General features: G+C 41.3%; 1 protein-coding gene across 8 annotated transcripts in view; it reads left to right on the top strand.

Moving 5' to 3' along the window:
* The window catches only part of Ano4 (anoctamin 4), a 409328-nt gene that overhangs the window by 229771 nt on the left and 152067 nt on the right, over nucleotides 1-27490 (top strand). For 5 of the 8 annotated variants that reach the window (XM_087556298.1, XM_087556296.1, NM_001106778.2 and 2 more), the window contains 3 exons: nucleotides 4253-4357; nucleotides 13058-13194; nucleotides 16039-16197. In XM_087556298.1, the coding sequence (XP_087412424.1) occupies nucleotides 4253-4357; nucleotides 13058-13194; nucleotides 16039-16197 (401 nt within the window). The remainder of the gene's footprint in view (nucleotides 1-4252; nucleotides 4358-13057; nucleotides 13195-16038; nucleotides 16198-27490) is intronic. The other 3 variants (XM_087556297.1, XM_087556301.1, XM_087556299.1) reach the window with 1 other exon arrangement.

Raw genomic sequence — 27490 nt, 5'->3', positions numbered from 1 at the left:
TGCAGGAGGCAAAGCATAATCACCTGCTGTGAAGCACCCTCTAATCCCACACCTGGGATTAAAACAAAAACATATTCAGGTAACATCACTGAGTCTTTAAAGAGACTAGAATTCTCACTGCAGGCCTCAACTGAGCAACAGCTGTAGTCAGTGCCTTGTTCTGGGTATCGTAGGAGGTAAAGAAGGTAAAGAGTGGACCCAGTGTGCTCTGAGGCTGCAGTGCGCTCCAGTTCTACTGAGGATGCTAACTGTGATGGAACAAATCTAGACGAACAGAAGGACTAGCATTCCTTATATTCTCTGCGTTTTTCATTTTGTGATATGGACCCGATTTTTATGGTAAATATACATTAGAGAAAATATAAAGAAGAAATAGCTTCATGGGCTCAATAGAAGGAAACATTATGTTCACTATATATCAGCAACAAGAAAAACTTCCCTCTGGAACATAGAACGTGACGGAACATTCTCTGTAGAGTTGGCTGTCTTTAGGCAGGTGTGAGGTGGGAAAGCCATTCCATTGACTGTTCACTAAGAAAGTCATGTTTGAAGCTGACTTTTTTGTTTCTCTTGTACATAAGCATTCGGCTAATAGCCAAGCTAGATCCAAATCTGAAGTGAATTTTTGACATGTTGTTTGCCCAGATGGAGGGCATTTATTGAATGTAAATGCCGTTGCAAAGTTGCTCTTGTTGGCTCTGTGTTTGGCTTTACTCAGGCAGAAGAACCACGAAGAGCTGATATATAACCACTCCTATCCGTCAAGCATGTGAAGAATAAAAGCCAAACTTGGAGATCTTACAGACTTCATGGCCTTTTAGTTTGTTAAAATTGTGCAGTTTTTTTTTCATACCTTTGAGGAATGTTTTTGGTTTATCTTTTGAACTAGTTTTGTCTCCACAGAACTGTATTTGGTTGAATGTTTATTATAACTTAAAAGTATTTCATATGAGGAGCTGGAGAGATGACTCACCAGTTAAAAGAGTACTTGAGGCTCTGACAGAGGACTCAATTACATTCCCAGTATTCATACCAGCTTATATCCATCTGTAACTGCTGTTCCAAGGGATCTAGTGTTCTCTTCTGGCCTCCTCAGGCGCTAGGCACACACATAGTTTACAAACATGCAGACAGAAAAACTCTCATACGTATATAATAATAATTTGAAAAATGTTTGGTCTGACTCTGTCCTTTCTTCCCATCTTGCCTCACGGACAATCCCATGCTGTGTTATTTTGGTCCCAAGTCAAAGTTGCTTATGACTATTAAGTGTCTCAGATTTTTTTTAACATTGTAGTAATCACATCAAAAACCACATAAGTAACAGTAAATATGCAAATAGGCACAGAGTGGACATATTGCATTTTATACATTAAAGTTATTGGTTGTCAGTCAGTTCATGCTAAAACTAGAGATAGTCACTTTTCAAATATTCATTGGAAAGCATCCTCGTGCTCTGGTCTCTCTCCAGCTAGGAAAGTCTTCATCATTTGGGTGTGGAATGAGTGATGTGTGGTTGAAAGTTCACATTAGCACTTTACACCATGTCTGTTCTATGGTACAAGAGGAAAGATGCCTAAGTCTTAGGGTTCCTGCTACGATCTTTAGGTTATACCATGAAGATGGCAATTTGGAACCACCTTTTTCATACTTTTTGAAGTTGTGTGAATTTAGGACCTCTTTCCAATCGAATAGTATGTATGACTTAGTATTTGCGGTCCAGCTGTCAGTTTTGATTTCTAAAGTTGAAATAATTTTCACCTTTCCCTGGACCAGTCCAAAACTTTTAAGCATCTTTAACCATGTTGTATGTTTATTGTGAGAAGCAAAATGCAAAGACTAAAATTTAATGACTTAACTTTTTGTAGATAAGTTCTGTACTTGTTGAACTATTTTATTCCTGTCCTAGTCAGTCATATCAATGCATACTCTTTTTATTATACTTGCGATAGTTTCTCTATACCTGCACTCTTGGTGGCCTCTGTGGCAAATGATTGGTTGGTACTGATTGGTTGTTTTGCTGTCTTCAATGGGAGATGCTTGACTACAGATAGAACCAGAGGTTAAAGGCCATGAGAACTTTTCTCTGACCATGGAAGGAAAAGATAAATGTGTTGTTTGCCTTGTGGGACAGCTCCATAAAATGTTTATTTGTCCAGAGAGGCTATCCCACGCATGACTTGAGACTTTGCAACAAACCAATGGTGCACATGAATCTGAAAAGTTCAGTGAAGTGTCTATAGTATTAAACAAAAGTTCCTGACAGTTCCTGGGATGTACACTTAGGGTCCCCGCAATTCAATAGGTAGCGATACTTTGCATAGACAACAGTGTTGCTGTAATGAATTACTGGGAAGGGTACCACAGATCTTCCCCTTTACTAAATATCCACTGTGGCAGCTAAGAGCTTCCCATACATTCCTCCCTTTAATTTTGCACTACATTATGAGGCTCTATTCATCAACCATCTTTTATAGGTGGGGGGACTAAGAACTGGAAAGGGTTGGTGTGAGCTAATCAGAATTTCAACGCTGGCGTTAGCTTTGTTTTAACTCCACTGTCTCACAATCACTGCATGGCTTCGCTCACTCATCCAGCTCCCACTTGCTGAGGGCAGGCTTTGCATGAGGCCCTGTTCTATGAGCTGGGGCTGCAGCATGCAGTGTTACCTTCCTCTGAAGTGTCACTCACTGCTGTATTAAGTGATTCATGAGCATTCATGTAAGGCAATAACAGGGACTTATTATAATTTGGGGATTGTAACTGAAAATGTATGAGACTATCTATCTATCTATCTATCTATCTATCTATCTATCTATCTATCTATCTACCTACCTACCTATCTACCTACCTACCTACCTATCTATCTTCCTATCTACCTATCTATCGTCTACCTATATGCAGATATAAAACGATTGTTTCTTTAAAACACACACATTGCGTGCTATGGCATATTCATTTTATTCATTTATCACCAATGTATTTTAGGCTTTGTAGATTCTGAAAATTAGATGCACTCTTATTAATAAGCGTTGTTTGGCTGTGAGCCTGGAGTTTAAAGGCTGAACCATTGCTCCAGCCCTGTCTCCATTGGATCCCTCCCCTCAGAGCTCAGGGAACCCAGCAGAAGAAGGGGAAGAGAAACTTTAAGAGACAGAAAGGTCGAGGACACAGGGAGAGCACAGCTTTCAATATCAATTAAGCAGGACTCACAGGACCTCACAGAGACTGAAATGGCAGTCACAGAGTCTGCATGGATTTGTGTTAGGTCCCCTGCATGCATGTTATGGTTGTTGGCTTGGTGTTTTGTGGGACTCCTGGCAATGAAATTAGGGGTGTTTCAGACTCTTTTGCCTGCTCTTGGACGTTTTTCCTCCTAGTGGGTTCCCTTGCCCAGCCTTGATGTGAGCGTTTGTGCCTGGTCTTATTGTCTCTTGTGCCGTGTTTGGTTGATGTCACTGGGAAGCCTAGCCTACTCTTCTCTGGAAGAGGAGTGGTTCTGAGAGAGAGGGAAGGTTGAGGAGGACTGGGAAGAGTGAAGGAAGGGGAAGATGTGGTAGGTATTTATGAGAGGGATGTATTATATGAGAGAAGAATACTGTTTTTTTAAAGAAGCATTGCTAATGATAACCTACTTCTTGGACTGTCTCTTCTTTTCTTTGGCCTAAGTGCTGTGTGGGAGTGTGGAGTAGTAGAGATCAACCTTCTTTCTTTAGCACATACTCAGATGATCTGATCCCACAAAGGTCCCTTAAGAGGCTGAATTATTTTGTAACATAGATTGAAGGATCTCGTCACAGTTAGAATACATGTTGCTGTGAGAAGGGAAATATTGACACCCTGTTTCCTGTCATATTAGGAAAGCAAATGCTTCCAGAAGAAGAGAGCAGCATCATAGAGTGTTTTGTGAAATGTCACATTTTATCTACCTAGAGAAGAGAAGAATAATTTTAAATTTCTTCGATTGAAAGCTGAAGTTTTGTTTCAGTTAGGAAAAATGCCAGTAAACACCGTGAAGCATGTTGCATTATTTAAAGTAGTTGTTTTATTTTTTCCAGGGGGAACATTTTTGACACACAAAGAGTGACGAGATTGTGTCCCTTTCCTTTTAAGGCAGTTATCTAAGAGGTGGGATCAATAGCAAGCCAATCACCTGTTCACTTTAGATGTTGATGTCCCTTCTCTCTGGGACCCTAATGTGGGGCCCTCCTATAAGCAGTGCAAACTCCATGGATATCTTTTATTTCTCTAGAAGGTGGAGTGGATTTGCAAAACCATCAGCTGGATATGCAAACACTGTCCGACGGCCCAAAGAGCGATGTGGACTTTTCAGAGATTCTTAATGCAATACAAGAAAGTAAGTTTCACTCGAATTTTAAATTCACAAGAGGAAAAACCGTTATAATATTGGGGAAGGGTAAAAAAATTGGCAGCTTAGACACTTTCAAACTCAAAATAATGATAAATCCATGTCATAAACGAGGTATTGTTCAAAATAATTTTGAAACACAGAGAGACTAGTAAGTAGCGTTACCTCGTGAGTCTGAACCACAGAATTGGGATCTTTGGAGAATTCTGCATGTTTATAATGGTATGCTATTTTAAAAATATTTAAAAAGTATTAGGTTTAGATTAACTATAAACAGTGAAAAAAATCATTTAAAAAACAATTATTGTTCCTATGCTCAAATGCAAGAAATAAGAACTACATGTTGACCCACTAAGCCAAAACCAAAACCATGTTGTCTTGGAGTCATTGATGAGAGGCCATGTCCTAGAAGCGACTACACATAGTAGTTATCAGTGAGAGGGGTCTTTTTACACGTTTTCGTCTTTAACAGCTGTCACTCAGAATCACGTTGGATCAACACACTTGCTCAATTATAGATTAAGCACTGAGCAGGTGATATGACTCGTTTCATTAACAGCGAATTCTAGATGATGCTGTCTCTTGATGCTGATCTTGAAGGATTTACATTCGAAGAACATTTCAGGAAAAGCAACTGCAGATTTTTTTTCCTACTTTTTAATTAGAGACATTACATCTCTGCACCGATTTCTGTGCATGTGAGAGAGTGTGTGTGCGTGTATGTGTGCGCATGTGTGTGGGCGTGTGTCTGAGGATTGTCTCAGGACTTTGTAAATACCTGGCAAGTGCTGTCCTTCTGAACATGTCAGGCTAAATTTCTTATGAATAGTCCTCGTCCTTTTTATTGTCCTTCCACACCACTGTACTGTTTTCTTGATTTTAGAAGATGATGAATTGTTTATTGTTTCACGTGGGATAATTGAAGATGGGAAAATTAACAAAGAATTCGGACAAATGTTGGAGGTCAAATTAGAATGGAGGCAGCCGCAGCCTTCATTGCATCCCTCTATGAATGAGCTCTGTTCTAGCTTTAAACATATTGAGATGGAGATTACACTACATTGGAGAGAAATGGTTTTAATTAAGAATATACGAGGAAGGGTTACTTGTTCTGGATGGTCAATCCTTCATATTACTGAATAAAAAAGAAAAACTTCCCCCAGGAGGATGATAAAATCAAATGAATAGACAAGGGACAGTAAAGTGGCTTTTCATGCAAAGTTATAAAAGTACATAATTATTTCATTTGCTATAAAAGATGATAGATAGTTTTCAAAGAATTAAAAAAAAAGTTTCCACGGACAAAATTTGGTTTCGTGTAAATGCTGGAGATGAACTTAATCGATGTGTTCTTAGGACTGAATTAAATTGCATCGAAATGAAATAATAGTTCATAAGGAATTATTTTTTATAGCAACTGGCCATTAGGAGACCTCAATTAAAGATGTATTTGTCTGATGTTGTTATCTATTTGCTGGCTTTAAGTGATTACCTCTTTATGAATATCTCTTAGGAATCGAGTAGGGGAATACAAATTTGTGAGTGTTATATAAAGTTCCAAATAAGATCCCGCCATGGTGCCAGAGAGATGGCTCTGCAAATAAGAGGACTTGCAACTGTTGCAGAGGACCTGAGTGTGTTTCCCAGCATCCACTTGGTGGATCACATCTGTCCATAACTGTCGTTCCAGAAGATCCACACACTCTTCCTGAGATGCCAGATAGACTTCTGAATTTCTTTTTCAGTAGCCTTTCCTCTCTCCTAAGGATGCTAAGGGTCCTCTCTAAGAGCAGGAGCTTCCAAGGCCTTAATGTTTATATAAAAGAACCAGAGGGGGAAAGGATAAATTCTGGCTAATTCTCCATCAGTCTTACACAGATACAGCATAGCTTCTGGTGCAGTGGGTGGGAAAAGACGAAACAGTTTCATTAAACTGCCACTTCCTTGCCTCTCTGTGCTCCCCACTTCCTGTAGAAGTTTCTTAACCCACCATTCTATAAAGCTGATGTTTTAAAACAACATCACTAAGATAACTAGAACAAGAGAAATAACTTTTTTCCGGCATGGAGAGAAAGAGGTGGTCAGCATAAAAGTCTTGCCCACTGCTAAAAAGCTGTTGGCAACTGTTCACAGTGGAGAGAAAGGAAGACTCAGTTTTCTCTAAGATTGTAGCCTCTGGTCTATCTACTGTGCTCCAGTGGAAGGCACACAGCCAAGAATTTATGGGCAGAACAAATTGGACATAGCTGGTTAGAAAAAAAAATAAACGAAGACACAAATTAAGTGAATGGGGAAGGAGGGAGATCTGGGAGGAATTAGGGTGTGAATATGTAAAACGCATATAAAATTCCCAGAGAACATATATATGCGTATAACTATTGATAGGCTCTAACGACTAACTGGTTTCTAAATTTTTAATATGGATATGGAGCATCTCCTGTTTACTAGCTCCTATGTCAGTTTGGTTTCAACAGGACAGAAGACTCAGTGTGGACATAAAAATAGATGTATTATAAACAGCCTGGTGTTAGAATTGAGACATAAACCATCCTTTTTCTTTTATATATGCTGAACTGCTTCTAGAAGTGTCTTTTTTTTTTTAATGCTCCCTAGTGGTGCTTTGAGGGTTGGTGTGCAGTGCTTTTAGAATTTGGTGTTTCAGATGTAATAATCTGCAATTTATGACAAAAATAGCCTAGTGAACTGGCACTCTGCAGAACAAACGTAGACATCGGGATTACGCTGCAAAGGCCTCTCCCGTCTTCCTCCGTGACCTATAATTTCACCTTGTTTTGTCTCCAACGCAAAGTACTAAGATTAAAGCGCTCGTGCCCTGCAGTGGCAACATGAGGTTATCCTGATGCATTTGGAAAGTTAAAGGACAATGAATCAAGTTCTTTGATTTTTTTAAACACCCCCCACTACTTCCTTTTAGACTATTTCTCAAATACATTTACTGTTTCACTTTCCTTCATTGCCTTTATAACGCTGTCTCCTCATGCCACCCTCTTACCTGAGTAAAGGCTTTCCACGTATGCCTCTACTGCCTAACACTCAATGCCGGTTCAACAAACACATGGCTCTTAACTCATAATTAGTTAATCTGATTATTATCCTTGCAGTACGTTTGCGATCTCTTCTCTTTAGAGAACTAGTCATCGCAAACGCCCAACACCCCAGATGGATTTCCCTAGTGAAATAACTGAAATAATTATAAATATGTAGCAAGTGGAGTCGATAGTTTTGTTGTCATAAATAGACAGCTTGGTCCACCCTATGAGGGGATCAAGATAACCCCGGACCTCTGATTTCTCTTCTCGGTCCCTGTCCTGGGTTGAGACAGAAGGGAGCAACCATTTAAGATTTCTTTTTTGTGGGGCTGGAGAGATGGCTCAGAGGTTAGGAGCACTGACTGCTCTTCCAGACGTCCTAAGCTCAATTCCCAGCAACCACATGGTGACTCGCAACCATCTGTAATGGGATCTGGTGCCCTCTTCTGTCCTGCAGACATACATGCAGACAGAATGCTGTATACATAATAAATCTATAAAGGTATTTTTTTTTCTTTGTGTGCTGACTGGGATGTTTGACTCAGATCCTTTAGCTGATGTTTCTCCCAGGCAACTTGAAGCCCTTTACTCTTGCTCAGTTGTGTGAGAGTCTCTGATGCTCTGTTTCTAAGCCTTAGTTTTGAGGTGAGTACTAGTATCTGTGATAGAAACTCAGCTCCGTGTCTCCCTTGCTCCCCAAACAGACTGAATGCACCCAGCCCCTCTCTCCCTGCTGCCCAGGTCTGTTCACACAACTCTCACTCAGTTTGGCTATGGTGCCGATCCCTGACTTGGATCACATGCAACCCTCAGACGTGCCGTCCCTCTTTGCTATTTTTAATTGATTCCCCAGAGCATTTTGGCTCTCCTCCACACTTAATGAGCCTAATAACAGAATTCTACTATGTGGATAAATATCAAATATTTTCTATTTCAGAAAAACATTTAAGGGAGGCGATGAAATCCATTCTCACACAATCTCATGTGAATAAACATTATCGCTGTGGAGTTCAGGCCGAGGATAGAGGAATCTTGCCCCACTTGGGGTGGACAGTGAACTCTCTAAGGGAAAGAATGCTCGCCCATGACATCCAGTGCCTCAGCCCCGATCCTTAGCCTAGTGAGGTATCTGAGCTTAGTACGTACTTAAAATACTTGTCCAAAATGTAGATTTTTTTAAAAGAGTGGTTAACTTTGTAACTTAAAGCTTATTTTTCTCCTTAAAGAGATAATGTAAGTTTGTATACAGGAATATAGATCTTTATTCCTAAAATCTGCTCTGTAGGTAAGACATCAGGAGCAGGAGCCACAGAGGCCCCTCTGCCCACCTCTTTGTCTTCGGAGCGTGTACCTGGCCCAGTGCTTGATTGATGATATGCTTAGCTGTATATACTCTGATAAGAATTTTAATATCTGCTAAAGCTATGGCATATTTGGCAAGCGATAAAGATGACTAAACTCATATACTCCTTTTTTTTTTTTCCAAAAATTGGATTTCTAAAGCATACCAACTTGTCTGTGCATTCCACTGGCAGCGTCCCCGTGGTGACTTCCGTCCCTAATTCCTGTTGAGCATCAACAGTGAGGGTGAGGGGCTTCCCTTCCTTCCTCATTAGCTGCCTCCATCAGAGGCAAAAAGTTGAAGCCTTAATGTAGAGTCGGATTTCTCCACCTTAATACTACAGTATTAAGTAGCCCCCTGTTCTTCATTGGACATTCACTCCAAGATCTAGAATGACAGAGCGTGCCAACCCCCTCATCCTATATGCTCAACAGAGATGACTACCGAGTGAACAGCAGGCAGGTACCATCCACCGCAGAGGGTGTCTGTGACAGCCTCTCCAGAGAAGGACTCACCTCAATGTGAATCCGGTCATCCATTGGTCAGTGGCTCAGACTAAACAAGAAAAGGAAACAGAACAGCATTAACCTCTCATTGCTTCCTGTTTGTCTCAGGAGTGTGACCGTATTCCTCACACAGAGACTGGCGTCCTGGCCTTGTGCTCCCCTCCCCACGAGAGGCCATCTAAGACAAGTCTTCCTTCCCCCAAGTCAATTTTTGACAGACATTTGATTGTAACAACGAGAGACAAAAGAATGCACCATGCCCATAATTCCTCCAAGCGATCTCTCCATTTTGTTTGTGCCCATTTTATCTTTTTGTACTGATAAAATGCTGGCTTTGGTGTCTCCAGTGGACAACCGACATTTCTCATCTCGCCGGGTCACCATCCTAGCAACATGCCTATATCCTATTTAATCTTCTGGGCCACTGTATCAGAAGCCAGTGTCTGAAAGTGCCTCCACGCGTCTTTCCTATCATCCAGGTGCACTACTCTTAGCGTCTTCTTGGCGGCCTTCATCTCTTTAGCAAAGGCATCCATTTTAGCTGCACCTTTACTCAGACCATTTTTGGTTTTCCAAATATTTTTTTACTATCTTTCATTTTACTCCCAACTCTGACTGTAAATTTGACTAAAATCAGCCAGTGATACCTGAAGAAAAAAAAAGGAAAATGAAAGAGAATGGGAAAATGACCGCCTCTAAGTGTGAATGCTCAAATGTGTGTGAAGACTCCGTGGGAACTAAGGCCCACCGCTGCTTCCTCACAAGCAATTTGGATGAATTGTGCCCATGGCTGTGACTGTATAGGAGTCTAAGCTTAAAGGTGAATGATAAGGTTATCATCCACGTACAGTTTGGGTAGTGTTAGGTCTTAGATAAATGGCCCAGGTGTCTATTTAAAGTACCAAAGCTGACCTGGGTGCCAGCATCTCCTTGCCATCCCTCCGTCCCTACCTGTTACAAGGGCCCCTCCCATCGCTGGCATACCCCACCCCTACCCTAGACTTCTCCAGCCCAGGGGCTGGACTGCCCTTCCCCCAACTGCCCTTCACTATAGAATTCAACCATTTTGGTTGCTTGCCCCTTTTGTCTACTCTTTGGCCCTCCTGGCTGCTGCACTGGGTCCTCCCCTCTCCTTTTCCCTCTCCCTCTCTTCACATGGGTCATCTGGGAGAATCCAGAGTGGACTTAATGCAATACCCAAGGCAATCAACTTACAGACAGAAAACGGTTGTTCGGGCTCATGGTTTTGAAGGCTTCAATACACAGGTGACTGGCCCTATTGCTTTTGGCCCTGTGCTAAGGCAGTCCATTCCTAACAGGGAGTGGGTGTCAGAGTAAAGCCTCTCTGGACTCTTGGCTAGAATTTAAAAAACAGACAAAAGGCTCCCTGTGACTAGAACACCTCCTGCTGGGTCCAGCATATTAAAGTTTCTGTAATTTCCTAACAGGAGAAGCTAAGAGAGCAAGCCTTTAAGACACACGCCTTCAATATCCAAAGAATGGTAAGAAGTCTAAGAGATTTCCAGCTCTAGGAAACAAAAGCACAAATTCATCCAACCATGTGTTTGAAATAGCCAGCAGGCCTGGGACTTTGTTAAAACACATTTTGTCCTATCACTCAAACCTAATTGGTAACTTCCTGCCATTTAATCACTGTCTACTTGAAGCTGTGAAGTGCTGGTTATACATAAAAGTCCTGAATGGGGTCCTAGGATATTCTTATATGTCACTAGACCACAACCCACACCACCTAACAGTCCGCATCACATCATTTAACAAGCGTGTCTTGAGGACTGACTCGGTGTCAGGTTCTCAGTAGATCTGTAAATAACAGCGGGGTCTCTGCCCTGTGGAACTTGAATTTTGACAAGGTAAATTACTAATACATACATAAACATGAGTAAAGAAGGTAATTCCAGACTGTGTTCAGTGCTGGGAAAGAAATAAATAGTGGGAAGAATGTGCTTACAGAAGGGGGAGCTTCTCTATCCAGGGTGGCCAGACAATCTGTCTATGAAACACTGCACATGTTGCGTGTTTAAAAAACTTAGCCTCTTCAGCCTTTGAGCCTGGCTCCGTGGAAGGACTATGATGTTTTCTTCTCTGTAGTCTAAATGCCAATGGTGACTACATTTGTCAGCACTGATATGCTAATTACCACATGCTTGGTATCTTCAAATAACACATCTGTGATCCGAGGCTGTAGAAGTCAGAACTGGAAACCAAGGTGGCGGTACCTGCACTCCTGCTGGAGTCTGCATTGTTAGTGTTTCTGTCTTCTAGAGGCCACCTGCTTGCTGAGGTCCATGGTCCTGGCCTTTGTCTTCAAAACCAGCAGCAAAGCACTTTCCACTTCCTCTCTCTGATTCTGACTGCCGTGGGATTTCACGTAATGCAGGAAGAGTCCTCCATTTACGATCCTTTATATAAACACACCTGGCATCCTTTATTGGTGCTAAGGAACATATTCATGGGGTCAGCCTCATAGGTTGGTATTGATTGAGCCTATCTCAATGAGCCATGAATGTTATCTTTATCCCTAGTTCCTATCCATTTTGTTTTATAAGAGAAAGACTCGAAATGACGAATGATCTGTATAAAGCCACATGCTTGGCTACAGTTTTAGAACCAGGACACCCCGAATACATAGATTATCTTTTTCTCTGTGCCAGACTCTGTTCTTTCTTTCTTTCTTTTTTAACTAGTTGTTGTTTGCATTTATTTAGTCTCTTTCCTTTTTCCATAAAGGCAAAGAACCACATCACTCTTAGTCACTGGAATAGGCCTAACACACCTGAACCCTTGACACACCATGTGAGCTTGTCTAAAACATTTATGAATGAAAGAATGGATATTCGAATCCAGTCTCCCACGAATCATTTTATGCAGCAACTTCTGGCAAATTATACACCACTTTTAAAGCATCAAAATTTAAAAAAAAAAAACATTATAGTGGGGCTATAATTTGAGGTGGTGAATAAGAGGACTGGATGTCCACTCCTCCGGTGGCACTCAGCTTTTTTTGTGGTGTGCTGCAGGGTGTATTTGAACTTCCTGGTCTCCCCCTAGAATGCTGACATATAGTTCTTTGTGTATTCTTGGGTCATTAACATAAATAGTCTACAGGGGGAGCTTCTGAATGAATTATTCCTTTCAATTCATCATTAGAGAAAGAAAGAAGGCAGGAAATCTCACTGCATGCTGCACTCTTAAATTTACTAGAGAAATGATACAGGAAGAAATAAAGGTCACTAAGCCAAGCAAGTGGCACTTTTATGCGTTGCCTTGTCAACGGATATGGCTCTTAAGTGAGAAAATATAGCACTAAGAAAGCACAGCTCACCTTCCAACCTAGAGAGTGAATCCTCTTTTTTTTTTTTTTTTTTTTTTTTGAGCTGGGGACCGAACCCAGGGTCTTGCGCTTGCTAGGCAAGCGCTCTACCACTGAGCTAAATCCCCAACCCCATCCTCGGGAGTTTTAAATGAAAGGGCCTTTCTTTAAACAGTTATAGAAAGGCAATCTGAGTAAATCACCTCTTGTTATTCTAGAAGACAAATTATGTTTGTGACATGAAGGTGTTTTACCTCCATTGTCTTACCTAATGCCACCCATTTGGTCAAACGGGTTTTACATCTGACATTTTTTCCTCTTAAGAGGGGATGCACCCGTCACTCAGGGTGTCGTTGAAGCAATGTGTGCATGGGAAGCCAGAGGGAGATGCCTCCTCTCACTGCGCTGGTGTCCAGTCCAGCTTCTTAGTCGACTTTAATGTATGTGCTTTGCTTCTAGTGGCCAAGGATGTCAACATTTTTTTTGATGAACTAGAGGCTGTCAACAGCCCGTGCAAAGACGATGATTCTCTCCTTCACCCTGGAAATCTGACCAGTACGTCGGAGGACACCAGCAGACTGGAAGCAGGGGGAGAGGTAAGGGTTTGCATGACTTCCCGACGTACATAATGCTTCAGGTGGGATTCTGTACGGCATCCCGGCAGACCATTCAGAATCAAATCCCATCAAACTGCAGGTTCCCAGGAAGCAGAGGCAGGGGTCAGAGGTCTGTGCAGCTAGGTGGTCATAGCACATTTCAAAGATCTGAAATGGACACGTGCTCAGAACTGAAAAGTTAATCAAGCACTTGCTATCTCCCATATAGAGACATTTAATGTATGCAGAGGAAGATTTCCATGAATTCCCATCATTTTTTAATGCAGTCTAGGTATCCCTAACTAATAAAAAGACACTTGACAAAGATGAATTTCCTAGTAGAAACTCCTGATCACACAAACATGCCATGTAAAACGCACCGGTTTTTTCAGGCCATGGTGTCATCTGAGGCCTCTCTGAGTTCGTACTTGCCCCTGTCAATGGGAGGCTTCCTTGTGGTTGAACATAGATCCATCTGGTCATGTGCCATTCTAGGGGAGAAATGGTATTTTGTGGGATGTTCACTATCGTTTAGGCTCAATGAGGTTTAAGGTTTCCTTTGAGTACATGCCACAGAGAAATTCCTAACACTGTTACTCTTCTAGACAGTTACACGATGAAAGGATGACACCCTTAAACAGTGGAAATTAGTAACATCCACCAAGTTTCACAGGCCTCTCCCACAAATAACACAGTCTACCCCCCACCTCACCCATTTCTCTTTAAGAAAAAAATCAGTTGTTCGTCATCTCTAAACACTTTGTACATGAAGCTTCATGAAGGGTCATTGAAAGGACCTCAAAAGGCCACTAATTTATTTCTCTTCCAGAGAAATGGCAGTTTCACAAAGGTCAGGGCTGTGCCACAGGTAGCACTGCTCAGTCAGAGCCAGGTTTCTTCCTGGTACTCTTGAGAAGAGCCTTGCTGTTGTTGTGGTTGTGGTTGTTGTGGTGGTGGTGGTTGTTGTTTTGTTGTTCTATTGAGTACAGCATTCAGAATTGAACCCAGGGCCCCATGATTCTAAGCAACACCCCATCACTGAACTGTATTCCTACCTTAATACAATGCTCTGCTATGAAAGACAGGTGCTGCTTTCCCTATCTGGTAAATCGTTGTTAATAGGAGCATCTCCAGGTTGGCTCCCAAGGGTCTTGTAAAGCGAGAGTCTAACAGTAGTTACCAACTGAAGTTGTCCGTGCTGTATCATGGGACGTAGGCCTTCCATTCCTCCTGACCCAGGCTGTTTTGGGGGTGAAGTTGCATGCATGGTGCTTGAGAATGGATGGGATTCTAGCATGTGGAAGGTTCACACGTTTTCTGTATAGGGTTTTTGAAAAGTGATGTATTCTATGGTCAAGAGAAGACAGGCATCCCATTTCCACTTGGCTGGATTTGCAGACTCAGTTCAGAAATCTATTAGCCTGAGACACTTGGCCCCAGCTGGAGCAGTCCAGACTCAATGCTCTCCTTTAGGGCTGGCCCTACCGTCTAAGGAGCCTGGGTGAAAAGCCAATTCATTCATCCTCTTTCTTGATTGTTATAAAATAATGAGTATGAGTTTGGTAGAAGTTGCAAGCTTAATATCAAAAAGAACACCTCAAACTATCATCCAATCTATGAATGAGAAAGACACTTTTCAAGTTATATGCCTAATCAGCATTGCTAACTTGTTATTGCTTTTTAATGCAATGGAAAATGAATATCAGAGTGCATGCAAATAGAAGGATGTGCACTGTTTTGTCTTAAGCATCCTCTATGCTTGTATTGACACATGTATGAAAAGATAACAAGGTAAAATAGTTTTCTTTTCTATGTGTGGGTATGTGAGTCTGTCTGTCTATCTATCTGTCTATCTATCTATCTATCTATCTATCTATCTATCTACTTCTATCTCTCTCTCTCTACCTCTATCTCTCTACCTCTATCTCTCTCTTGAGACAGAGTCTGTGTAGCCCTGTGTGGCCTAGAACTTGCCATGTAGACCAGACTAGCTTTGAATTCACAGAGATCTCCCTGTCTGTGCCTCCCAAGCACTGGGCATTATCACACCCAGCCTTTAAAATAGTTTTTGTTTGTTTTGTTTTGTTTTGTTTTTAGTGTGGGCAAATAATCAGGAGAAAAACAGAACAAGAATATTGCTAGGCCTATTGCAGCTACCTGAGATGCAGCTTTTGACCCTTCCAGGCCACTGTCCTCCCAGTGTTCTTACTACATGTAATGTAGAAATAGAAATTTATTTTCTTTCACGAAAATTGTGTTATTCTTTGGCTTGTTATTTTCCTGTAGAAAATTTTCAATACAACTCACGTGCATTTATTCTCACTGTTGCATAATAGTATTTAACAGAGTATATATCCAGTGCACACTGTATTTAGCCACTTATTATATATAACTTATTATATCTACCTGAGTGGATCCTCATTTTAAAGTTTTTTATTGTTATGAACAATGCTGCTATAAATATTTATCTACATCTCCAAGTTGCCTTGCCAAGAGTTCCTCTAGGGTTTTATGTTATGCAAATGTTCACTTTTACGAGATCAATGCCAATATGGTTTCCAAAGTTAGTGTCTCAGTTTTCACTCTCATCAGTAGACTATAACGGCCCTCAGACCTTTGTCAACACCTGCTACCTTCAGATGTCTCACAATGGTTTGCCCTTTTTCTATAATGCACCTTCAACTTTTATTGTTCCTTGTTTTCATATTTCATTTTATGAACATGAGCTTCTAACTCACGTCTATGTTTTAACCAAATTTCATTCAGTTCTAGTTCTTTAACTTTGCTCACCTGAAGCTCAGGCTCAGGAATGGCTTGAACCGGTCTCTTTCTCTTTGTATGCAGAAAGTGCGAGAACGAAACAAATCAAATGGACTTTACTTTAGAGACGGAAAATGTCGAATTGACTACATCCTTGTGTACAGAAAATCCAACCCTCAGACTGAAAAGAGAGAAGTGTTTGAAAGAAATATTAGAGCAGAAGGATTACAGATGGAGAAAGAGGTAAAGAGTTTTCTTGTATGGGAATGCGCGCGCGCACCTGCACGCACACGCACACACACACACACACACACACACACACACACACACACACACACGAACACATGGGTACAAACATATATAGACATTAACAATCAAATTTTTAAATGAGCCCTTAGCATGTTAACAGAACAATTTAATTACTTTCTCCAATTTCAGTGTTCAATGTCACAACTCTTAGGATTTTGGAGCACAACTTGCCATTTAGAGTATTTAAATATCAAATGACTTCATGACAAAGTATTCTGTTCTGAGTAACTGGGTTGTTCTAAGCTCTCATTACTTATCTGACGTCCCACTCCACTGCCGTTCTGTGTATATAACAGAGTGTTCCGCTCACGTGTGGTAAAGAAACCTTTGAATGGAATGCTATCAGCCCCCTCTGGAGGCCATGGTTACATTTTCAGAACCATAAAGAACATGGGCATCCTGGCACACAAGAAGAGATTGGTTATTTGGGGGACGGGGAGAAACCACTCAAATAGAATTTCTTAAAATGATTCTAGTTTTTAAAAAAAAACATTCAGATTATTTCTTACAGGATTCCCAGCTCAACTGTTAGCTTCCTTCAACCCCTACTCCCACCCTGTCCTCCCTGCATGAAGAGTTTTGCTGAAGAACTAAATAAACAGGAGACTCTGCCAAGACTCTCGTAATAATCCCCAGGAGGCTTATGTGCATTCAGCACTGTGTGCATACGTGTCCCTGGTAGCTGAGTTATGTAACTCTTAAGATTCCCCTGCACGTTCTATGAAGCTCATGTCATCAATAAGAAAAACATCCTGACAAATTGGAATGTCTACTGTGTCGCTCAAGGCTGAGGGATAGATCACTGAAGTCAGACAGCCAGGTTTTCATTGCTTTGAGGCATCAAGCGGTTGAGGCATTTTACGCCCACACTGGTTGTGTTCATCTTGAGAGGTGGAGGGGACATGGGACTTTCCCAGGCCTGGTAGACTGACCTCATCCTTTGAACATTTTCCATAAGGAAACAGCATTTTTCTGGAACTGACCTCATCCCTTGAGCATTTTCTGTAAGGAAGCAGCATTTTTCTGGAACGTCTCCAGCGAGAAATTGGGAAGATGGTGGGATGCCTAAGGAGAATCGGTTCCTATCCCAGGAGAGTGGGGCCAGTTTGCTCAAAAGCCCTTCAGGTTGCGTTTTAACCTGGCACAGCAAACTGAATTAAGTGTCGTCTTTTCAGTGTCTTTGTGGGGATCCTGAAAAGCTTTCCTATGTGGTCCCACTGAGCATAGCACATTATATTCATTCTTAAAAGACATTGCTTTGTCCCAAAGCCTTACTTCTAGATGGCAGGATTTTTATATGGGAGGGGAGAGAAGAAAGAATATAACATCCACATAGTCTGAAATAATGAAAGTCCCTTCTGACTTTGTTAAAAAGTTTGATGCCTATCAAAAGAGAGAGCTCCATGCAATTAATGAAATATATTGGTATTTTAAGCTTCAGGACAGTTCTTCCCATTCCCAGGGCTTCCTCTGCATAGCTCATTTCATGAGCTGTTCATTCGAATGCAAAAGGACTAATCCTTTTCCAGATAAATAGTACTAAACTTGCACAGCAGTCTTCCGTGCGTCTCCAGCATCTGCACTCTGGTATTCAGCTGCGAGCAGTGGATCCCACAGCTGAGGCTTGTGGAGCCTGCTCAGTTGTGGCATGCTGGGATGTGTATTCACGACATGAATGGGTGTCTTGCCTGTGTGATTTGGTAGTATACTAGTTAATTTTGTTTGTTATAATTTTTAAATATGTGCCCAGCTAGGTATTCATTTCTGTGTGTATCAGAAAAAAAATAGGTGGAAAAATTATTACCATATAGCAAAACTTAAAAATCAAACACCCTAAGCATTTTTTTCTCATTGCCTATTTTCCTCCCCTGGATTGCAGCTTCCTTCCTGGTAATTTTCCGTGCAGTCCTTTCTATACGGCCAGCAGACAGACAGGCCTCTTTGGGGAGCCTTTATTTTCCTAGCAGCCTCCAGCTCCAGTCTTGCCCTGACGCCCACAGTCTACGCAGGTGGTGCCTGTCTCTAATGAAGCAGCTCTGCTCTCTCTGCATCCCCGAGTCCTCAGCCAGCTCAGTGAGAAAAGAGATGTTTGCAGGTCAGCTTGCCTAAGGGCACTGGGAAGTCGTAACTGAAGTCAAATGTTCCTCAGTGGCATGTGCATTTATGTTGTGGTATCAGACTTGAATATCATCAGAAGTGCTTTTTTGGAAATCAAATGCTTTACCAACAGTTGTAGCAGAGAGACAACCATTTTAACAGTAATTTTGGCCTCCAGGAGTTACTTCAGCCCATTATAATACACAAAATGAAGCATGAAAAAGGGAATCTGTGCACATCTGAAATGACTGACACCGAGTGTATCTTATGAATGACCAGTATCATTAGTATCTTTGTCCCCATAATATCCAGCATTATGAAAAGGCTACTTCAGAATGAGGTTTGAGTTTCCAAATGGATAAAGACAGTCTCTGTAGTTCAGTTTAACTACTCTCCTCTAAACATCGGGTGTCTAGAAACACTGGAGAATCTTTGGGGTTGGGGAATAGGCTTGCTGTGCAAGCCTGAGGACCTGAGTTCAAATCCCCTGCAGTCGTGTAAAAAGCTGACCACGTCTGTGTGTCTGTTACCCCAATGTTGATGGCGGAGGGAACAGAAACCCCAGAACTTGCTGGCCAGTTAATCTAGCCAATAACTAAGTGGAGGGCTAGAAGCTTGCTAAGAGACCCCGTCTCAAAAGATAAGTGGACAGTGACTGAGGAAACAGCAACATTGACCATGTCCATCCATATGCATAAACATATGCACACACTGAACAAGTGAAAACCTTTCATTCTTGATACAGGTGAGGACATCAGATAAAAATTTCATCTTTAAACCTTTGTCAAGGTCTAACTAGCAAGTAAGTGTTTGACACCGTGGGTCTTTAATGTTCAATAACAATAATCTCACATTAATCCAGAGAAAGCAATATTTAGCAACGTTGTCAAAGAAAGAGTAAGCCCAAGTTCATTTACTTTTTGCATCTTAAAATTATGTTCGGGTTATTAATTTAAAGTTTCGTATCTAATTCTCTTTCTTCTTGGTTCTTTGCTGTGTGTTTTTGAATTGTCACTTGTAAGGACATATCTTCTCCTTTAAATTATTACTTAAGTCATGGATACCTTGAAATCCTTAGAATGTGTTAGGAACCATTGTGTTCATGAAACACTCCCCTCTCCTGGCTCCATCAGTCATGTGGGACACGAGAGTAGGCCCCTATTATCAAACCATTATATAATAATTCTAATTGTATAAATCAAACCATCTGGATGAGATTCATTCATCCAACAAATATTGTACATTCACCCTGTGACAGGCCCTGCTCTGAGTCCTAGGAATTCACCAATGAATAAAGAAAGACAAGAGTTATTGATTACAGAAGAATCAAACCAAGCACAAATAAGCTAATATGTGAAATGCCTGCAAGAGAAGGAAAGGATATGTTGAAAGGGGCCTGGAATTTTCTAGAAGTTGTCAAAGGTAGGCCTCTCTTCCAGACAAACAGAACAGCAAGGGCAAAAGTTTTGAGACAGAAACACATCTGGAACATTGAGGAAAGCCTGAGGATCTAAATAGAGTAAACAGAACAGTTCAAAAGATGGTTAGCTATTTTACCAGCAAAAAGACCTGGAAGCCCAGTGATGCTGGAGCTTAGCAGCTGGTGAAGAGTTTAGCTTTCATCCCAGTGACCTGGGAAGCCATGAAAACAGTTCAACAGGAGACTACAGTGAGTTCCTTGAACTCACCCTGGCTGCCTGCTCTGATGAGAACAGGCTGGGGGAAGGCTAGCATGGTGGCAAATCTAGAAGACTTGTTTTAAATATCTAAGGAAGAGATGGTTGCTTGGCAAGTGATTACTGGAAAGCATAGTGATCGGGCTCAAATGCAGAGATGTTCAAAATGCAAACAGGTTGAATAAATAGTTTGGGGAAAAGTCAACAGGGCATGGTAGCACACACCTTTAATCCCAGCAAGTGGGAGGGAGAGGCAAGTGGATCTTTGTGAGTTCAAGGTCAGTCTGATCTGGCCTGGCCTACATTATGAGTTCTACGATATCTATCTATCTATCTATCTATCTATCTATCTATCTATCTATCTATCTCTATCTATCTATCTACCTATCTATCTATCCATCCCTATCTATCTATCTCTATCTATCTATCTATCTATCCATCCCTATCTATCTATCTATCTATCTATCTATCCATCCACCCATCCCTATCTATCTATCTATCTATCTATCTATCTATCTATCTATCTACCTATCTATCCATCCCTATCTATCTATCTATCTATCTATCTATCTATCCATCCATCCATCCATCCCTATCTATCTATCTATCTATCTATCTACCTATCTATCCATCCCTATCTATCTATCTATCTATCTATCTATCTATCTATCTATCTATCCATCCATCCATCCCTATCTATCTATCTATCTATCTATCCATCCATCCTTATCTATCTATCTATCTATCTATCTATCTATCTATCTATGGGCATCAGATGTCTAGAGAAACACATCTCCCCATATATATATAGAGAGAGATAGGTAAAGTAGAGGAAAAGGGAGGGAGAGATGGAGGGAGTGAGAGAGAGACACTCCACCTTATGCTACATCATTTATCCAAAAAACCAAAATAAAGGAGTTTCATTTACAGAGATGTGGGAAATAGTAGACTCTTTGTATACTTGTTGACACTCCAGTAGAGACATCAGATAACAGTTCAGAGTTTGAGAAGAGGTCCAGGCTAGAGGTGTGTACTTGGAAAAGATCACCTCAAAAAATGGCGACAAAAAGAAGAGGCCCAAAGGACACACGCATGTTTCAAATGTGGAGGGTGAAGGTGAGCCAAGAGCAAGAACACAGAAGGAATCTAAAGGAAAATAGAAAGAAAACCCGGGGCTGTGTTACATGGGCAAAAATATTTCAGAAGGGAGGTAGACACAGACCATGGTGCTCCTGTTGGCGTGGGGCGTAAAGAAGATCAGATGAAACGGGAGTCACAGCGTGGTCTAAGTGACCCAGGAAAGATGTTTCTCTGGAGAAGTGGAGATGAAATGAGCACTGAAGGATTTTCAGATCCTAGCTGCTTTGGCAGCTGCAGGGCACTACTTAGACGTCACCAAACCTGAGAACTACAACACACTCAACCAGGCTCCAAAATGGCACAGAAATGACATCAAGAAAGTCTAGTCACAAAAACAGGGATCTCTTCTGAAGAGAGTCAACCCCAAGTTTCTGAGGAACATGCAAACAATTAAAGGCAGTGACCACACAGGCCAAGTTCATCAGGGCCTCTTTAAAGCCTGTGGATATTAAGCCCAAGATACAAAAGGGTCCCGACCACAACCACAGACCGTTGAGTTCCTGTCTTTCCTACACAGGGCTTGGTAAGCAGCTTCATACAGTATGGCCAAGGACTGCGGGCTGCCAATCAAAAGCCAAGGCCTAAGCCAAGGCCAAGCGATTTCAGCTGCAGCTTAGGCTGGGAGTAAGAAACACAGAAACAACAAATCCAAGCAGCTCTTTCCGGTTCTTCCGGTCCAATGCCCAGCAGAGAAATCTAATCAAGAGAGAGTTCTTTTTCATTTATGATGGGGAAAAAAGCATTGCCTTTATGCTTGTCTGTGTGTCCACTTGCAAGGGGACATTGGTGTGGGAAGAGGAAAGGGAGATGATGTGTGGAGGGGTGTGTTTGAAGAGTAGGAGAAGAATGACCAGAAGTTCCTCCCACAGCATTGCCCTTCCCTTATGTGCACACAGATACTATGTGCTCTGGGCTCATAGCTAACCAAGCCTTCACTTCATGCACAATAGCCCATCCCCAGAGTCACACTTAAGAACACTACCCTCCAAAGTGATAAGTATAGAAAGCTTTTCAACCTAAAATGCAGAGCAGTGAGTTGACTCAACGTTAAAGGCACCTGAGTTCAATCCCTAGAACCCACAAAGTGGTAGGAGAGAACCAACTCCCACAAATTATCTTCTGACCTCTATGGGAAAGCCAGGGCATGTACACTCACATATAACAACAACAACAACAACAGTAATAATAATAATTTCAATTTTATATTATCAATAACATTTTAAAACTAAGATGTAGAAAATAAAGAAGCTGGTCAAAACAGTTTCTGAGTTCACCAATCTCTAAGGATAAAAATATCTGACTGCAATAAATACAGAAATATGTGCACGCTCAGGACTGAATTTATTATATATTTCTCCTTGAAATGATCATAGAAATGCGATTATTGAGATTTATTTTTCACATATTTAAACCAAATAGTAATTTTGCTCAGACTAGGAAGGTTAGGCATGAATATCAAAGTCAAGGAGGTTGATGAGGTTGACCAGAAGGACAGCTAGGGTTCTAGGTAGAAAGGAAACTAAGAAAATTAGGATTGATAGCAAAGCAGGGAACCCTCCAAACTGTAGTTCATATGCAATTTTGGCCTCTGGTAATTGTGGATTAGACTCTCAGGGTAGTCATGACAGAGGCGTTATGAATCACAGTTTCGTACATTTGATCTTGAAGGCAAGACAGTGCTTCATGAATTGATAAGAGGATTAAATGACCTCATATTTATATCTTCAATTTCTTTATACTTATTTTTACTCTAGGTTTTATTCTGTTTGTGTGATTTTTCCCAGGATGCTTCTTCAATTATCTTCTGCTGATGGAGAATGATACTGATTTTTTTCACTGAAGACTGTCACAAAGCAATAAATGAAATTACAATTTTAGAGATGATACACACATTTGTAGGACTTATAGCTGACACACCTAAAGATCTGAGATTCTTGCTTCCTTTTTCCAACTTTACATAATTCCTGCCCCTTGAGTATGGAGACTGGGTCTGTGGTATATTCTTAACCAATAGAAAATGGCACCACCATCACAGGCCTGTAGGTCCTGGGATAGATGCGAAAATTACAGTTACATTGTGATATCTAAGAGTCTATCTCAGAAGGCTGATGGCTTTGAAGGAATGACTTAGTCACTATTCTATTGCTATGAAGAAACACTATGACCAAGGCAGCTCTTATAAAAGAAAGTATTTAATTGAGGGCTTGCTTACAGTTTCATACGTTTAGTCCATTATCACCGTGGTGGCAAACATGGAGGTTTACAGGCAGGAACTGGAACAGTTAGCTGAGGGCTTCAAATGGATACAAGATTCTACCAGATCCAACAAGGAAGCTGTAGAGCAGAAAATGCACAACAGACCTGAGTCACTTTTAAAAAATTTTTTTATTGATTCTATATTAATTTCATATCATGCACTTCAATCCCACCCATCTTCCTGCTCCTTCATATCTACTCTCTGTCTTTGCAACCTCCTCATAAAGAAAAGATCTTGTCTCTTGTTGGAAACTGTAGTGGGTCACAGCATGTTCCACAGTATACCCTTTTCTCTACACTTCTTTACTTGCAAATGTTCACTGCAATGAGTCATTGGTCTGGTTTGAGGCCTCTGGCTTCTGTTACACTATCAATATTGATCCTGTGACTCCTCTCAGATGTCCTGTTGTTGCCCTGTGTGAAAATCCTGCAAGCTCTGGATATGTAGGACCAGACCCTTCACTCACTCAAGCAGTTCATAGATAGGGTAGATGTTGGGGTGGGCCAACTCAGAGCCCTGGATCTAGGCCTGGGTGGGAGTTGAGTCGGTAAGTCTGCCAGCTCTCTTGCACCCACACACCACTAAGCATTGCTACAGCCAGCAAGGAGCAGGGCCAGCACTCCTGCTCTTCTGCCCTGTTGCAGAGGGCAAGATTCAAGGGAGAAGGGCATCTCTAGTATGCTGCCCAGTTGAGACCTGGGTTACTTTTAAGGCAAGGGTCCCCATGGCAGTCACTGGGTGAAGATCGTGCAGGTGGTGAATGCTGCTTCTGTTTTTCCAACCCTTTTGGGCAGACCAACAGCAACATCTATTTTACCACTAATGTTAACATGAAAATTCCACATCCATAGTACCCAGACAGCCAGAGGTCTTAACAATCGTGTAAAGCAGGGGACCTTTGTTACACATAAAGAGAGCACGAGCAATGGAGATGGGCATTAATTCTGTTTTAATCTGCTATTTTTTCTTCTTCTAAATTTAGGATACTACACTTTAGAGTGAAGGACTCCATATGGCTTGTGTAATTTCTTTGAGAGAAGAGACTATCTTACTGTTTTTTTTTGTTTTGTTTTGTTTTTTTTTGTTTTTTTTTAATCTTAGAGACTTACTCCAGTGCTTAGCTATGGAAGTTAGAATTTGGTACAAAAGGTTATGAGTAGCTAACTTCTATTTATTTTCTTTTTAGATTTGTTTATTTCTTTTATGTGTGTAAATGTCTTGTTGGCATGTATTGATGTACATCGCATTGTTTACCTGGTACTAGCAAAGGTCAGAAAAGAGTGTCAGATATCTTGCGACTGGAATTACAGATGGTTGTGAGCCACCACGTAGGTACTGAGAATTGAACCCTGATCCTTTGTAAGAGCAACATCTACTCTAAACAAGTGAGCCATTTTTCCAACCAAGTGAACGGCTAAATTCTATGGCTGTGTTGAAGTAACAGCAGTCATTTGATCCTAGGGTTTCTAAATATTAGAAACATTTGGTGCCGGATAGTTCTCGTTGAGGGTCTTACACACTGTAGGATGTTTAGCAGCAACTGTGGTCTCTCTGTTGCTGGTGTTCGTAACACCTATTCTAAATCTCTAAGCGTTTTTACCTGTCCCAGCAAGAATGGATAGAGGCAGCAAGGGTTGAACTTGTCTAAGAATTGCCAAGCCAAACACCTGATCCAATATTTTGTGGTTTGTTGTTGTGTCCATGAGGTATCGAGAGAAATTAGTTTGATGAAACCATCCTGTGGTTTCATCCAGGGGACCAACTTCTTTAAGCAGTGGAACAGAAGACTTATTGAATCTGAAGAAAAGCCTATTTATTTGAAGAAAAACAGAGAAGTTAGGGATGGCCCCTCAAGCCAGACAACTGAGGTTTAGATCGTATCTCTGTACCACTTACTAGGTAAACAATTGGGTAAAGTTTTTAACCTCTCTATGTCTCGACTTCCTCATTTATTTCCTTATTTATTAAGTTCCTAATTTGTTATATGATTCCTACCCCACGAAGCTTTTATGAAGATTAAAGTGAATTCTGAGTTCTATACTCTACTCTTGTTAGGAGAATCTGACACTCATTAAGTGCTTAATGATAGCCAATGATTATCATTACTAATAAAAGGGAGTGTCTTGTTAACTGGCCAAACATTTTTCGGGAATTTTCAGGTCTTCATCCTTGTCCCTGTCTCTTCCTGGACTGACGTCCCTATCCTGCGTTTAGGGAGAGTAGAAGATGTAGTGTCTAAGAAGATAAGAGATTTGGTCAGTGGCAGCTCTCTACCAGGACTCTGTCTCCTTACTACTGTCCACCATTATCCTAGAGAAACAACGTTGCTCACACTATCAGCTGCTTCAGGCTGTTTTATCAAAGTGGTAATGAGTGCTTGTTCTTCCCCCTCTTCTCTAACTCTGATTTCCAATTTAACATCTGAATTCAGTTTAAAGCTCTAAAGGCCTTAACTGCTTTTGTTTATTTAGGAATAAAAAGTTGAATCAAAACATTCCCATTGCCAGGTCAAGGCGACCAGTACAAAGTTACCTTGAGCTGATTTGATCAAAAGATTATCTTAAATCAATTCATAATTTCATGGGACTCATTTGTATTCTCCCAACACACCCCAAAAAAAGCACAACTCAGTGGAAAATAATATTCATTCTCCCCAAGTCACAGCAGAGCATCTGAAAATGTATTGCGGACTATTAGTTACTTGCCACAATAAGAAACACGACCTGAAAAATCCCCTCAGAGCTCGAAACTGGACTGTTTGGGATAAAGCTCATTTTGTGTTGTTCACTGGGCACCATGGGAGCATCATTTTACAGCAACCAAAAGGCAGTGAAGCCCTTCCTTAATGGTATTGTTTTGTTCCTCATTTTAACTACATCTTAGTAGCCTAGCGGCCAAGAATTTTATAAAATATATGCATTGAATTAACACCAACTATTTATGAATAAAGGGAAAGATTTCCATCTTCAAAGCAACTGTCAGTCCCTGGTTTTCTGCTTACCATTCTTACAAAAGTAGAAAAATTAAATATGAACATCATTAGTTAAGCCTGATAAGTCTTACTTGCGGACATAGTAACACTGGGGCAGGGTGCAAGGCTTAACTCAAGAGTAGTCAGTGGCATCTGATGATGGTTTGGAGTGGAATCATTCGTTCATTCATTAATTCATCCAAATACCTCTCATATGCCCACTGCTGTTGTGGAGAGTGAAACATGAAATAATTCCATGTGTCTGAGTGGTGGAGCTATAGAGAAACACACAGAATTATGAGGATCTAACATTTCTTTTGTGAGGTCCAGGCAAGTCTTTATGATAATGGGGAAACTTAGCGCAGAGAGGATGAAATTCTCATTCATCTTCCTGGCTCTCGAAGGTGGCCCTTGAGATTGCCTCATTATTGTGTTTCCCTGACATGTGAATGTAGGAAGAAGCATCAGTGACTCTGAATGGAGTCTGAAGGGCTTAGACTGGGGAACTAGCTGGATTTGGCTAGAATCTAGGAGACAGGAGAACTCTTACAGGACACAGAGTAAGAAACAGATTCAGTTCACGATCTGTATTGGAACCTTTGGAGGGGCCGCACCTGGATGCAGTTCCTCCCTAACCTGCCCTTTGCTGTAATTTGCTTAATTTCCAGTATGCAATTATTGTAATTATTTTACCTGTCCATGCACCCCAAGTTCTCTTTCTGAAATCCCCCAACCCCAACCTCTTACAGTTGAAACTATCTGGGAACGTCAGCCATTCTGTCTTCCGGTAAGGAAGTGTTTGGTGTAGTTTCTGTGGCACTGGTGGAAAGGCCAGGGCTGCAGTTCAGGGAGACCACACCCAGCTCCTTCAGCCTGAACACGGTCATGGGAGTCCAATGCCACTTCAGAACTGAGGGTCTGACACAGGGCAGAAGGTTCTCAGACACTTACCAGAGTCGGGACTGCACTGAACCTCACATTTGCCTGTACAACCGAATCCCTCGGGGTGTGTATGAATAGCTTTTCTTTTTCTGCTCCCGCATCCCGCCTGAGTGCTCTCCACTGTAGACCAAAAGGCTCATGGAG

Source organism: Rattus norvegicus, chromosome 7, assembly GCF_021556685.1.
Source record: "Rattus norvegicus strain SHRSP/BbbUtx chromosome 7, alternate assembly SHRSP_T2T, whole genome shotgun sequence".
NCBI classification, from domain to species: Eukaryota; Metazoa; Chordata; class Mammalia; order Rodentia; family Muridae; genus Rattus; species Rattus norvegicus.
The sequence above is the reverse complement of the archived record's forward strand: the minus strand, read 5'-3'. Positions and strand labels throughout refer to the sequence as shown.